Genomic DNA, 15,368 nt, shown 5'->3' with positions numbered 1-15,368 from the left:
TTCAATGTTTTATACAGGTGTTCCATTTGATGGGCCGGATCTAGGTGAGTTGAACTGTCCTATTTGTTAATTAATTCTAACTGTGAACTCTTGCACATAACGTGTTTGTATGCTCCCAGGTAATTTATCCGAGGATGAGTCAGCCCACTTACTCGGCCGCGGCGCTGGACCCCACAAGTCCCGGGACAAGACGATGCCATGGCAATCCCTCGAGGCGTCAACCAATCGCAACATCTTATAGTAAGATCCCGGTATTTTTTGATTTGTTTTGTTAATAAAAAATAATAAAGATTCACCCATTCCTTCTTATGTAAATATTTGTTTATGTAGGACTGATTGTTGATTAAATAAAAAGAAATAAATAATAAAAAGAAAATAAAGATAACACCACGTCCAAGGCGTACCCCGTCCTCGATTGAAGCGCAGCCAACACATTGAAGTTGATATCATTTTTTGTGCATGATCTACCTAGTGTACCTAATAAGTATTTTTTTGTGTAATAAACATGTTATCTACTTCTTTCACAAGTGAACCTCCAATTAAAAAGCACATTCTTATTCATCTTGTTGCCGTTGTAAAGACTCGTATAGTACGTATGAACGGAAAGATTAATATATTTTTAATTATAATAAAAACTTAGTAAGATTTTTATAAAATTATAAATTAGAATGAATAAAAACACTATTTATTTTGGTACATTATTTTTCAATCTGCCTATGCAATCTGCAATTTACCTAGCAGCTTAATTTAAATATTTAATAGATTATTGTTTTTTTTTTACAAAATTTGCACTCTTACGTACTTAGATCAGATATATTTTTTATTGAAAACATTAGAAAAAAATAGTTATAATTTATAAATAGGTACATTCAGTACTCTTCAAATCTAAAGGTTTCGTCACACAGGCGCGTTTTCCAAGCGCGGCGTGAGCGGGGCGTGAGCGTTTTATAAGTAAAAGCGGCGCGCCGCGCTCACGCCCCGCCCGGAATACGCGCCTGTGTGACGAAGCCTTAATAGGTTGAGCAGTGTTTAGGTGTTAAAACTGCTGTAGGTTTCTGAACTCTTCCGATATAGGTATGTCAAATGTGTTGGCAAAGCGTATTAGGTACCTACACCCATCGGATATCCTCGTTCCTTGGACGTATTACACGTATCATTTAAATAAAGTTTTACTACTAAGAGCATTATTTTTCGACAACACTGTAGAAAACAATAAATATCTGAAATTTTAAAGGGTTTTATTTGACATCGCCCTGCACCTACATAAATAAAGAATACTTGAGAAATTGAATTGCAGTTTAATTTTTTAGAGTAATTTTTCTATGGGAGGGTATAGCGGGTGGCAATAAAGGATGTTTCCGTTGTTACAGATGAGCGTCGCGAGGAGCCTGTGCTGGGTGGTAGCCGTGTCGGCATGCGCGGCCATGCACAGCGGCGGCGGCGACCGCAACTCCATAGGGAGAGAGTTCGACGCAAACCTCACAGACCATCTCGAGGCCATAAACGGCACGCCAAACTACAGACTGATAAAGCCAGACAGAAACACGCAGTGGTACCCTTCTACGGGGGAAATCAAGATCGACTACTGCGTGAGACAAGCCAAATGCGAGCAGCTAATCAACAGAACTTGCCTGGGCGTCGAACTGCCCTATGACCAAACTAGCGTCCATCTAACGTTCTTCCGCACGCAGCAAGAGATCCAAAATCAATTGCAACTATATACACATTTGATAAATGTGCCAAAATGCTGGGCCGTTATACAGCCCTTCCTGTGCTCTACGTTCATGCCTAAATGCGAGAATGTATTAGGCAAAGACATGGTGTATTTACCGTCGTTCGAGATGTGCAACGTGACGATGGAGCATTGCGCGCTCCTCTACAACACCTCATACTTTCCGTCCTACTTGAAGTGCAACGAGACGCTGTTCCCGCCGAAGTGCGAGAACCCGGCGAAGGAGAAGATGAAGTTCAACACGACCGGCAAGTGCTTGCCGCCGCTCATACACACTGAGAAACCGTTACATTTTTATAAAGGTGAGTTTACATTTTGTTGCACAAGTCATCATTCAAATAGGCGGGTCCACACAGAGCGAGCCGCCTGGCAAGGAAATTGCCGCGCGAACCAGAGGGCCTACCGCGAACCACGTTCGACGTGTTGCCTCCCTGTCACACTTACGTGCGAATTTACAAGAGCGACAGAGAGGCAATACGTCGAACGTGGTTCGCGGTAGGCCCTCAGCTCTGTCGATGGAGACGTGCCTCGCCCGAGCCAATGCGGCCGGGCACGTCTACACAGACCGAGCTGCTTCGCGAGGCGGCTCGTTTTGTGTGGACCCGCCTAATCTTAAATCGGACCTCCGAGCAAACTAGTGCAGCTCACGTGTCACTAACAGTGGTTCTATGTAATCATAGCTCTATTGCCGCCTCAATCATTTTGACATTTTTTTTTTGCTAATAAAATAAGCCCAGTTAAAAACTGCCAAGTACCTAATATGTAAAACTATTTTTTTCAGCGATAATCTATTTGTTACAAAAATACGTGACTAATTATAAATACGTCGCTATCGCGCATTGATATAAAACCTTTCGCGTTCTAAGACACGTTCATATCTCTAGCAGCCTTTAATTTCACCACGTTCTCATATGACGAGGTGGCCGAGTGGTTAAGGCGTTGGACTGCTAATCCAATGTGCTCTGCACGCGTGGGTTCGAATCCCATCCTCGTCGATATTTTTTTTGTTATTTTTTACACAATGATTAATTTTTTTTTTGTTTTTCATTGATGAAGTTATGTACTGTATCAAATAAACCAGACGAAATTAAAGTTTACATGTAAATAATATGTTCTTATTTGTATGGAGGACTTGTTTGTTGACAGTTGACCTATTTAGCGGGTCTCATGATAGTCATGATACAACTGATACGCCCAAAAGGGCTTTTTAGGCCCAAACTAACAAATGTAGATAGATACAATACTCTTTAATAGCACGCCTCAGTAAAATGTATACACTATACAAGATGTACCAAAAATAGTGATGATCCGTTTAACTCGTTTAGGGGCATACTCGGTATCGTGTTCTTATTAAAAAAAATATTTGACGCGAAAAATTTTTGGCTTTTGTGTGGAGGGCTGCCCAAATTAGACTACCTGCCCCATTGAAAAAAAAAATTTTTTACTACTACTTTTTCCTACTCAGAACACGATACCGAATATGCCCTTAAACAGATCCCCACTATTTTTGTTACACCACAGCTTAAACCAGCTCTTAGATTTAAAAGTCTACATCTAACGACATTGCGCTTTCCTGGTTTCCTATATCAAGGCCCTGCATTCCCTTCAGGTACTTCAATTTTGGAGCCAGTATGTCATTTTATCGATAGCTATACTGTAACATATAATCACTACATAGTATAAAACAAAGTCGCTTCCCGCTGTCTGTCTGTCCCTATGTATGCTTAAATCTTTAAAACTACGCAACGGATACTGGTCCTTTTTTAGGGTTCCGTACCCAAAGGGTAAAAACGGGACCCTATTACTAAGACTCCGCTGTCCGTCCATCCGTCCGTCCATCCGTCCGTCCGTCTGTCACCAGGCTGTATCTCACGAACCGTGATAGCTAGACAGTTGAAATTTTCACAGATGATGTATTTCTGTTGCCGCCATAACAACAAATACTAAAAACAGAATAAAATAAAAATTTAAGTGGGGCTCCCACACAACAAACGTGATTTTTGACAGAAGTTAAGCAACGTCGGGCGGGGTCAGTACTTGGATGGGTGACCGTTTTTTTGCTTGTTTTGCTCTATTTTTTGTTGATGGTGCGGAACCCTCCGTGCGCGAGTCCGACTCGCACTTGGCCGTTTTTTTTTAATAGATAGACTGATTCAAGAGGAAGGTTTATGTATATTTTTTTAACCCGTGCGAAGCCGGGGGTCGCTAGTGACTGATAATGATAACTATTGCGCAGGTATACCAAACTGCGGGCTGCCGTGCCAGGATCCCCTGTACACTGAGGACGAGCACCAGCAGATCCGGCGGCTGGTAGCGTGGGGCGCGGGCGGCTGTCTCGCGCTCAACCTGCTCACCGTCGCCACTTTCCTCATCGACTGGCGCAGCGCTAACAAATATCCTGCGCTAGTTATATTCTACATTAATGTGTGCTTCGCTGTAGCTAACATGGGGTGAGTCAATTACTGGGTTAATCAACTTGTCACACGTTGCTATGGTTACGGTCTCTTGAATCACTCTTAAAACTCTAGGCCAGTGGTTCCTAACCTGGGGGTAATTACCCCCGTGGGGGTAAAACTGGTATTTTACGGGGGTAATAAGCAACCTAATATAACAATACAACAAACGTACACGTTTTATTTTTTATTACCATTGGGAGGAGGGGTAAAATCAGGTTCCCAAGTTAGTCATAGGGGTGACCGGACTGAAAAGGTTAGGAACCACTGCTCTAGGCTTATCATATTTAAATGAACCAAACTTGCATTTTATGGTAGTTATAAGACGTTTCCATAATGGGACATCTACTGAGCATGTTAGTAGAACATGGTACAGCAGTACCTAACAATCTATGCTACTATTGTCTCCTCGCTGATGGGACAGAATAACAACAAGAAATAGTTGTTTGACCCAACTAATCTGTATAGAATACGTAAGAAAACTTTGTCGAATTGACGACTGGTGTTGTGCAGCGTCAGCTGATTTGTATCAATACACACCGACGCATTTCTTATCGACGGGTGCAATGCGAACAAGTGTCCTATCCTATGCTTGTCGTGTTCTACATCCACGTGTGCTTTGCTGTTGTCAATATACGTAGGGTCACAATTAGAAATGTCCCGAATAGTGGTTTTGGCCGAATACCGAATATTCGGTCGCCGAATATTCGGCATGACATGCGAACATTTTGAGTCACAATTACATATTATGAAAACATAGTATATCTTAGTAAACGTTATGCTTTGTTGCCGAACAACAAACCGTTCGGTATTCGGCCGAATAGTAGGCAACATTTTTTTTGTTGAACAGAATTAATGAATATTGTTAGAGTCAAGCAAATCAGACCCATGATAAAATAAAATATTTTGTAATCAACTAATGCTCAAAAAAAGGTCTTCGTATTTAACAACTTTCCAAGAATACCTACATTTTAAAAATAAAATGTAACTTAGTTTTTGGTTATTTTTATTGTGTAATTTTAGGTAGGTGCAACAGATATTCGGTATTCGGCCGAATAGTAGGCAACATTCGGCCGAATAGCGAATATTTGGCAAAGTGGCCGAATAGGCCGAATACCGAATAGTTGCCGAATATTCGTGGCATCTCTAGTCACAATCAAGGCTCGGAACCGGTTTTTATCTTCATACAAAAAATACCGTTATTAGGTTCTTTTTCGTTCTTTGGGTTATTATTTCATTTTTAATGGGACAATCTAATAATACGAAGTTGTTGTTGTTACCTAAATACATGATACAGTCCTACACATAGAGCATTAAAAAATTAAAAATATTGGGCTATTTTGACTTAAAAAAAAAACCGGTTCCGAGCCCTGGCCACTTTTCCTTGAAGATTAATGTACAAGTGGCTCGAAAAATTTGATCTTATCGTCATCGGATGTTCGGGTAATCAATCAGCGTACAACGCAGACTATATGAGTCATATTTTATATCTGAATATTTATATAGACAGACCTTGCTAAAACCGTCACACTAACTTGCCCATGTGAAATCAGATATCTACTGCTACTCTGATATTTGGCTTACAATAGGGCACTAAAATACGAAAATATATATATATTTTTAATTCATGTCGCATGACCTTAAATTTATTAACATCCTCTACCTATAGACACCGTAGTGATGTGATGTCACTGATAATATCGCCGCTATACTTAAAGTGTCATTCAATAGAACTTGCTAACTATGTAAACAAACCGCCATACTAAAATTGACACTGAATGTCAAATTACTAGTAACTTTTGTTTACATAGTTCGCAAGTTCTATTGAATGACACTTTACTCAACCTCGTATCTGCAACACTCATTTGATGACAAAAACACCCGTATGAAAGAAAAGCGACATTTCCATCAAATGATTGTTGCAGATATGAGGTTGAGTAAGTTAAATGACGATATGTTTTTAGTTCCCACTCGGATTATACCCTAAATCCTATTTAGTAACTTCAGATATGTTCTTGTATGACTTATATAATGTTTTTCTTGTTCAATAGATGGCTAGTTCAGTTCGGCATTGGGTCCAGAGACGACATAGTGTGTTCTAAAGACGGCACCAGGCGGCAGGGCGAACCGTCCGCCGAGGAGAATTTGTCGTGCGTTGTTGTCTTCGTTCTTGTAAGCGTTTGTATTATTAACCTTTCATTTGTGTGGGTAAAAAATCGTGCTGTATGGAGTAGAAAAAAAACATTCTCGAAAAAAATTTACAAAAACATAAGTAAACATTCGGTCAGGATCCTCATCAGACATAGACAATAGGTTAAGAGTTCGATTTGTATTTATAAACGAGCAACGTAATCTTCATCAATGTAATGTAATTAGTAATTACCCTCCTTATAATAGGCTTGGGCAAAATTTAATTGTATGGACTGCTAGTGCCACATACACCATTTATAAAAGGTTTTTTTTGCTAGATTTAATGATAAGTCAGCAAAAAAATAAATATTGAAAGTCCTTAAATAAGTTCGAATGAGGACAAGCGCGATGGGTGCTAATTATGAACGTGTACTGACGCGTATTTTATTGCTTTACGCGATTGTAAGTATTTCGCTGAGATTGCAGTCTGTGGTATGTAGACCGTACCGTAATGTGTAATATGTACATACAAACTTAATCCTCAGAAGTCACATGTTTTGTTATTTTACAGGTGTATTACTTTATGATGGCAGCTTGCGTTTGGTTCGTGATATTCACGTATGCGTGGCATATGAGTTTTCGAGCATTAGGTAATTATTATTACAACTTTATAAGTAATTAAACAGCTGTTAATTTATTGTTTCATGGAGTTTAAAACAGTAATTGTAGAACGAGTGGAACGACGGTTGTCTGAAAGAGGTTGCTCTTTAGCGATTAGACCACCTGTGTCTGTCTCTATCTCTAATCTATTGTTTTTTCTGCAACTGTATTTTCTATTGAGTTGTAAAATAAACATTATTCTATATAAATATAACTAATTTTGCATCATTAAAATTTCTTCGTTTTCCAGGTAAAATCCAAGACCGAATAGACAAGAAGGCAGCATACTTCCACCTAGTAGCATGGTCTCTACCACTCGTACTGACCATCACTACCATGGCCTTCGGGGAGGTTGACGGCAGCAGCGTCACGGGCATCTGCTTCGTGGGCTACGTCAACCACCCCATGCGGGCTGGCCTACTGCTGGCGCCGCTACTGCTGGTGCTGCTGCTGGGCGGGTACTTCCTGCTGAGAGGTCAGTGTGGTGGCTAGCTGACCGTCGGTGTAGGTACCATCTGCTTCGTGGGCTACGTCAACCACCCCATGCGGGCTGGCCTACTGCTGGCGCCGCTACTGCTGGTGCTGCTGCTGGGCGGGTACTTCCTGCTGAGAGGTGAGTGTGGTGGCTAGCTGACCGTCGGTGTAGGTACCATCTGCTTCGTGGGCTACGTCAACCACCCCATGCGGGCTGGCCTACTGCTGGCGCCGCTACTGCTGGTGCTGCTGCTGGGCGGGTACTTCCTGCTGAGAGGTCAGTGTGGTGGCTAGCTGACCGTCGGTGTAGGTACCATCTGCTTCGTGGGCTACGTCAACCACCCCATGCGGGCTGGCCTACTGCTGGCGCCGCTACTGCTGGTGCTGCTGCTGGGCGGGTACTTCCTGCTGAGAGGTGAGTGTGGTGGCTAGCTGACCGTCGTTGTAGGTACCATCTGCTTCGTGGGCTACGTCAACCACCCCATGCGGGCTGGCCTACTGCTGGCGCCGCTACTGCTGGTGCTGCTGCTGGGCGGGTACTTCCTGCTGAGAGGTGAGTGTGGTGGCTAGCTGACCGTCGGTGTAGGTACCATCTGCTTCGTGGGCTACGTCAACCACCCCATGCGGGCTGGCTTACTGCTGGCGCCGCTACTGCTCGTGCTGCTGCTGGGCGGGTACTTCCTGCTGAGAGGTGAGTGTGGTGGCTAGCTGACCGTCGTTGTAGGTACCATCTGCTTCGTCGGCTACGTCAACCACCCCATGCGGGCTGGCCTACTGCTGGCCCCGCTACTGCTGGTGCTGCTGCTGGGCGGGTACTTCCTGCTGAGAGGTGAGTGTGGTGGCTAGCTGACCGTCGGTGTAGGTACCATCTGCTTCGTGGGCTACGTCAACCACCCCATGCGGGCTGGCCTACTGCTGGCCCCGCTACTGCTGGTGCTGCTGCTGGGCGGGTACTTCCTGCTGAGAGGTGAGTGTGGTGGCTAGCTGACCGTCGGTGTAGGTACCATCTGCTTCGTGGGCTACGTCAACCACCCCATGCGGGCTGGCTTACTGCTGGCCCCGCTACTGCTGGTGCTGCTGCTGGGCGGGTACTTCCTGCTGAGAGGTGAGTGTGGTGGCTAGCTGACCGTCGTTGTAGGTACCATCTGCTTCGTCGGCTACGTCAACCACCCCATGCGGGCTGGCCTACTGCTGGCCCCGCTACTGCTGGTGCTGCTGCTGGGCGGGTACTTCCTGCTGAGAGGTGAGTGTGGTGGCTAGCTGACCGTCGTTGTAGGTACCATCTGCTTCGTGGGCTACGTCAACCACCCCATGCGGGCTGGCCTACTGCTGGCGCCGCTACTGCTGGTGCTGCTGCTGGGCGGGTACTTCCTGCTGAGAGGTGAGTGTGGTGGCTAGCTGACCGTCGTTGTAGGTACCATCTGCTTCGTGGGCTACGTCAACCACCCCATGCGGGCTGGCTTACTGCTAAATGTCATAGGGCTCATTAACGCTCCATTGGTTAACCATTTTTCTTTTTGCAGGCGTATTCTCCCTCATAGCGGTGCGCGTGTCGAGCAAAGACGTGATCTCCGCTCGGGCGGCCAACAAGATCCGGCAGACCATCACGCGCTGCTCGCTCACGGCGGCGCTAGTGGCCATCTTCATCTGCGTCACCTTCGCCTGCCATCTCTACGAGTTCCGCAACGCTGAATTTTGGAAGGAATCTTTTAAGAACAACATCATGTGAGCTTATACTTATATTATTTACGCATATAGTATGAAGAACGCGATACCTGTCCTATTGTGAAAACCTTCTTGTTCAGTAAAGATGGCGGCAACAAGATCCGGCGGATCATCACGTGATCTTGAAGACTTGTCTAATTCTTAATTACGAATAAGTTTAGGATCCTATATAATGGTAAATACGTGGGATGGGTTATTAAACGCAATCAGGACGCAGTTCTGAATTCGAAGGGGACGTTAGTATTTATTAGGTTTTGCGCCAGTCGTACAGTCACCTGCAATAATATGTTACTGTTCGAAGGCTGAAAAAATATATGACACGCTCTTACGGCTCTACAAATAAGATCGTGTCAGATATTTTTGCGGCCTTCGTTGTGTATTGTGTATTGTGTATTGCAGTTGTATTGCAGTTATACTTGACGAATGGATATAGTTAACATAGTAACCCGTAATAATTAAAAAGATTTAACAACTCGGGACCTAAATTACGGGTACAAAGAGGCCGTACCACATTAAGCAAATGAAATGAAATTATTTATTTGTAAAAAAATGCGTACTTATAAGTGAATGTTACTGTTGCAGCTGCCGCTTGGAAGCGTTGAGCTTCGGCCGGCTCTGCTCGGCGGGCGCGCGGCCGTCGCTGTCGGTGCTGCAGCTGCGGCTGCTGTGCTGCTTCGCGGCCGGCGCGCTCATGGCCTCCTGGACCTGGACGCCCGCCGCCGCCGCCGCCTGGCGCCGCTACCTCGCCAGGTAACTACCCTGTCGCCGTCTAACTACTAGGAACTTCGACCACAGAATAACTAATAGTACTACCGTACAGAAAATTCACTCCTTCACAAAAGTCAGGTTTAGGTATAAAATTACACCTATATCGCCGCCTGCAAGCAAAATTGAAACTTATAACCGCGCACGAACCGTGAATCTTCTTTGCGCGCCGCAGTTTTATGACCAAGCTGTGAGTGTCGGCACGGGGTTATCACTTGACAAGTTTTTATACCTATACCCACTGATTTATTGTTTTTGTAAACATACATGTTTTATCCGAAAATAGCATGTCTGATTCTTGCGGAGTAAGTTTCGAAGCCATTGTGTATTTTCAATTTTGCGTGAGCGCCACGTGACACGACTATCGTGCACGCCGAGCGGCAGCCCACTGCTATACGCCTGTCCGATGGGCGCGCCGGCCAAATGTACCTAAACTGCGGAGTGACACTCCCCTGCTTCGACAACTATTTCGACTCACCGTTTCTACCCACATGGGTCGACTCGCCCCGCAAACCTTCATAATTAATTTCTAGAAAACGCCTCCCGAAACTTAAATGTTTTTTTCTACTCCCGTACTTTTATTTGTCATTTAAAGGGTCACGACCCTTTAAAACCCTACCTTATAGTTGTAAAGACAAGTCATTAGTCTATTCCCCAAAAAAGAATTTGTGCATACACGCAGTATCTTTTTGCCGATTTTACGATACTTCGTGTAATCACCACTTAAAAAATATTGTATGAAATACATTGTTGCCAACCTAATTTTAATTGTCATCTCTGACAGATGAGTGAACCATAGACATATTTTTTTTTATCTCGTTCATTCTTTTCCCGCCCGCCCTACTTCTGGAATGAAAAATATTTGTTAAATTTACAATTTTATTTCAAAGTAAGCGCTTGGTCGTAGAAAAAGTATTCTATGCAACGTTGTTTAACTGAGTCAAAAAATACTCGTGGCGTCTTTATTAACAATTTTCGGCTTCACCTCAAATTGTTACTCACGCCAGTCGCCTTTTTTGACCTCTCTTAAACAACGGTTGGATAAAATACTATTATTTCATGAGTAACTGTCGCGCTAACCGAAGACAATAAGTTAATTTATAGAAAACGCCTTCCGAAATTTAAATGATGTATTGAAATTATTTTGTTTTAGACTTTTCGTTCCCACTCTCGGTACATTTTTCCTTTTCGTTTGGCGGTCGTCATCTCAGACCCGGTCTGGCCTCGTACACCTCGCGCCTGGAACGTGCCGTGCTCAATGAACTAGACATGGGTAACTCCGGAGTGATAGATAAAAAAGATATATATCTTTCTCGTTTCATGAATCACTCTTCTTGTCTTTACGAATCCGGGTGTATCAGTATATCCGTACGTCTCACTCCCTCGGCGACGATTTATGGAAGCGATAAGCGAAGTCTCGGTCGCGCATCGACCGAAGTAATTCGAACGAGCGACAGCGGTCGTTCGGACGGATTCGGACGCGTCATTATAATTAACTACTCTCTCTCTCTCTCATGACTCAAAGTCAGCAAGTGCCGATGTTGCGAGCGGGACGACTGTTACACGCGGATATAAAGATATGAAAGAGTGATACATATCCCAATGATAAAAAGATATATATCAATCTTTTCCCTCTACTGACACATTTCGCCCATGTCTACAATGAACGATGGCTGATTTTGATGGTTTACCATGTCATCTTTCCAGGAAGTGCGGCTGCTCGGTGGAAGCGGAGACGACGCGGCGCGCGCGCAAGCACGAGCTGATCGCGCGCGCGTACCGCCGCCGCGGGGAGTTCGCCGCCCGGGGCCGTTTATCCATCAGCCTCGGCGGCTCGCGGCAGGACCCCGTGGGGCTGTGCCTCGACCACACCGAGCCTATCGACTACCCCGACAACAAGCACGAGAGGTAACACAATAATACTCGTACACCTATTTTTAGGGTTACCCAAAGGGTAAAAACGGGACCCTGTTACTAAGACTCCGCTGTCCGGGCCGTCTGTCTATCAGCCTCGGCGGCTCCCGGCAGGACCCCGTGGGGCTGTGCCTCGACCACACCGAGCCCATCGACTATCCCGACAACAAGCACGAGAGTACAACAATAATTAAAAAAAAAAAAAAAAATTGTTTATTTCAGACTATAATACTCGTACACCAATAAATAGGTTTCAGAGACATCTAATTATGAACGTTTTCCGGGAAAAAACCGGCCAAGTGCGAGTCGGACTCGCGCACGGAGGGTTCCGCACCATCAACAAAAAATAGAGCAAAACAAGCAAAAAAACGGTCACCCATCCAAGTACTGACCCCGCCCGACGTTGCTTAACTTCGGTCAAAAATCACGTTTGTTGTATGGGAGCCCCACATAAATCTTTATTTTATTCTGTTTTTAGTATTTGTTGTTATAGCGGCAACAGAAATACATCATCTGTGAAAATTTCAACTGTCTAGCTATCACGGTTCGTGAGATACAGCCTGGTGACAGACGGACGGACGGACGGACGGACGGACGGACGGACGGACGGACGGACGGACGGACGGAAGGACGGACGGACAGCGAAGTCTTAGTAATAGGTTCCCGTTTTTTACCCTTTGGGTACGGAACCCTAAAAATTAGCAGCGGTTGAGACGTGTAATTTGACTTGCGTTCATTATAGTTGCGAGCTGTCTTCATCTTGGGCGGCGAACCTGCCGCGCTTCGTGCGCCGGCGCGACGCGCTGGTGCTGCCGCCCGCGCACGCGTCGCTAAGCTCCACGCCGGACCGGCGCCACTCGCAGGTAGACATGGGCGAAATGTGTCAGTAGAGGGAAAAGATTGATATATATCTTTTTATGACTGGGATATGTATCACTCTTTCATATCTTTATATCCGTGCGTATCAGTTGCCCCGCTCACAACTGTATCGGCACTCGCTGACTTTGCGTCATCTTATGAATGAGAGAGAGACAGACTTCTCGCGGAATAGCGAAGCGAATGACGCGTCCGAAACTCCGAATCCGCCCGAACGAACGCTGTCGCTCGTTCATGTTACTTCGGTCGACGCGCGAGTCGCGCGACTGAGACATCGCTTATCGCTTTCGCTTTAGTAAATCGTTGCCGAGGGAGTGAGAGGTACGGATATACTGATACATTCGGATTCGTAAAGACAAGAAGAGTGATTCATGAAACGAGAAAGATATATATCTTTTTTATCTATCACTCCTGAGTTACCCATGTCTACTCGCAGGACTCGCAGATCAGCATCAGCCTGCGCCACGTGTCCGTGGAGTCGCGCCGCAACTCGCTCGACAGCCAGCTCTCCGTCAAGATAGCCGAGATGAAGACCAAGGTCGCCCGCCGCCGCACCAAGCATGGCAAGACTAAACGCAAGGTAATTATTGTGCTATTATCGGCAGGCAGACTACGGTAGTTCAGTTCAGGCATGTTGCGGATGTAGATTTTTTAGTTTATGCAACAGTGATATAATAAGGGTTCTTAAAATTCAAGGGTCGAAGTTACAAAACGAGACGTAGTCGAGTTTTGTAAAAAAAGACCCGAGAATTTTAAGAACCAATTATGAGCTGTTGCATACATTACTTTTTCTGACAGCTGCATTATTATTAAAAAAAAAGAGTTATTATTTAAAAAAAATTGAGTTATTATTTAAAAAAAAAAGAGTTATTATTGTAAATGAAAACATACCTCTTTCAATCAAGATGATCGGAACTTGTGTCTTTAAAAAAAATAAAGCAGTTGTATTATACTCATAAGATGACTGCTAGCAGTCATCTTATGAGCCTATAGACAAAGCATTCAAATGACATTGCTTTAGATATCACTGTCAGTCATTTAATTGACACATTTAAGTGCTGGAGTAGAAAAAAGATTTAAGCGGGGCTCCCATACAACAAACGTGATTTTTGACCGAAGTTAAGCAACGTCGGGCGGGGTCAGTACTTGGATGGGTGACCGTTTTTTTGCTTGTTTTGCTCTTATTTTTTGTTGATGGTGCGGAACCCTCTGTGCGCGAGTCCGACTCGCACTTGGCCGGTTTTTCTTTCAAACATTGTATTATGCCCGGTTGCCGTTTAGCTGTTACCTGGGGACTGGGGTGGCGCTGCCGACGAAGCTGATGTTAAATTTTTAGTGGATATCGCCGTACTTTCTCTAATTTTCAATTCATCTTTTTCCTTTGTTTACTAATCTCTCAAATCAGTTGTTTGTACAACAAGAGAATTACACTTTTGCTGCAAATGCTGAATTTAAATCCCAAGCTAGCAAATGAGGTTTCTATAAAGTATGCTCGTATAACCTGCTGAGGTCGAAATATTCCTTGTTTGTTTCAGGCGCGATCTGTGAGGAAAGAAAGCACGCCGTCTATAGAGAGTCAGATCAGCCGCTACTGGCTGCAGGCTGTGGCGGCCAACAACGACCCGGCCCGCGAAGAGGTCAAGTTTAGCTTCGATTGACCCGATATACCAAAGCGATGACTTATTTAGTGCGTCCATCAGTATAAGGCACCTTTTGATACAAAAAACTGATCTCTGAAAAGATGTCACATAAAATAGTTATTTACGATACAAGTGCGGAAAAGAGGAAATTCGAAACGAGCGGCGGTAAATTAAAACACGACCGAAGGAAGTGTTTTAAATCGACACAAGTTGCGAATTACCTATTCGCACGTGTATCGTACAACGTTTTACAGTACATATGGCCCTTTAAACTTTTGACATCGCACGAAAAGTGCTATTTTACGCACTAGTGCGGGAAAATAGGACCATATGTACTGTAAATGATATTTTTTAAGTACCTGACTTCAAAGATCTGTTGTTCCATAAACTTTTTCTCTGGTACTCATTCGACTGCAGCGCTAAAACGATGGTAATCTGACAGCAGCGTCAGATTTCGCTGTAGTCAATATTAGTGTATTTAGGTACATGAGATCGGTGACACAGAGTTCTGACTTTAGGGTTCATAAACGGGTTTATTTTTAGCCCGCCTAGTTTAAGAGTAATGTTACGTCCTGACCGACGATGTTGAAGTGCTTATCCACTGGGGCTGCTAGATGCAGCTTGAATTCGTATGATAAATGATAAGACAAATAACTATTTATTTGCTGACAATATATGGAATCTATTATTCAGCCACATATTGCTTCGCTATAGTTCGTTTTTTTAGCATTAGAAAGAACTTGAAAGAAGGTAAGCGATTTTGACATGTCTTTTAAATTGAAAAACACTTTTTAAAAATCAGTAACTATTACTTATGAAAGCAGAAGACTATAAAAGATCGTATTAGATTCATAATTGTTACATATTTACCGTAACTTATTTTTAAAATGTGTTTTTCAATTAAAAGACACATCAAGATTGTTTACCTTATTTCTAATGCTAAAAAAAAACGAACTATAGTGGAGAGACATCATTATTTGGTGCAGTATTTTTGTAAGT

At 43.9% G+C, this 15,368-nt stretch overlaps 1 protein-coding gene and 1 non-coding gene across 2 annotated transcripts; both read left to right on the top strand.

Annotated features, from left to right (window-relative positions):
- Positions 1-56: 56 nt before the first annotated feature.
- On the top strand, positions 57-14,458 carry LOC134654009 (protein smoothened). The gene is made up of 12 exons (XM_063509379.1): positions 57-240; positions 1,371-2,034; positions 3,969-4,182; positions 6,237-6,357; positions 6,887-6,965; positions 7,226-7,450; positions 8,973-9,174; positions 9,757-9,924; positions 11,647-11,847; positions 12,596-12,716; positions 13,166-13,309; positions 14,265-14,458. Exons 1-12 carry the CDS (start codon positions 199-201, stop codon positions 14,385-14,387), a joined length of 2,304 nt encoding a protein of 767 aa, XP_063365449.1. The 5' UTR covers positions 57-198; the 3' UTR covers positions 14,388-14,458.
- Trnas-gcu (transfer RNA serine (anticodon GCU)) lies at positions 2,646-2,727 on the top strand. The gene has a single exon. It is a non-coding gene; the product is annotated as a tRNA-Ser (tRNA).
- Positions 14,459-15,368: the final 910 nt, after the last annotated feature.

This window comes from Cydia amplana, chromosome 14 (genome assembly GCF_948474715.1).
Source record: "Cydia amplana chromosome 14, ilCydAmpl1.1, whole genome shotgun sequence".
Classification (NCBI taxonomy): domain Eukaryota; kingdom Metazoa; phylum Arthropoda; class Insecta; order Lepidoptera; family Tortricidae; genus Cydia; species Cydia amplana.
Note: the sequence above shows the minus strand (reverse complement) of the source record. Positions and strands in the feature narration are given on the sequence as shown.

Coding starts and splice junctions, on each gene's coding strand:
- LOC134654009 (XM_063509379.1), top strand. CDS start 199: ATGGCAATCCCTCGAGGCGTCAACCAATCGCAACATCTTATA. Junction 6,966..7,225: donor TATGAGTTTTCGAGCATTAG/GTAATTATTATT, acceptor TTCGTTTTCCAG/GTAAAATCCAAGACCGAATA. Junction 11,848..12,595: donor CCCGACAACAAGCACGAGAG/GTAACACAATAA, acceptor CGTTCATTATAG/TTGCGAGCTGTCTTCATCTT.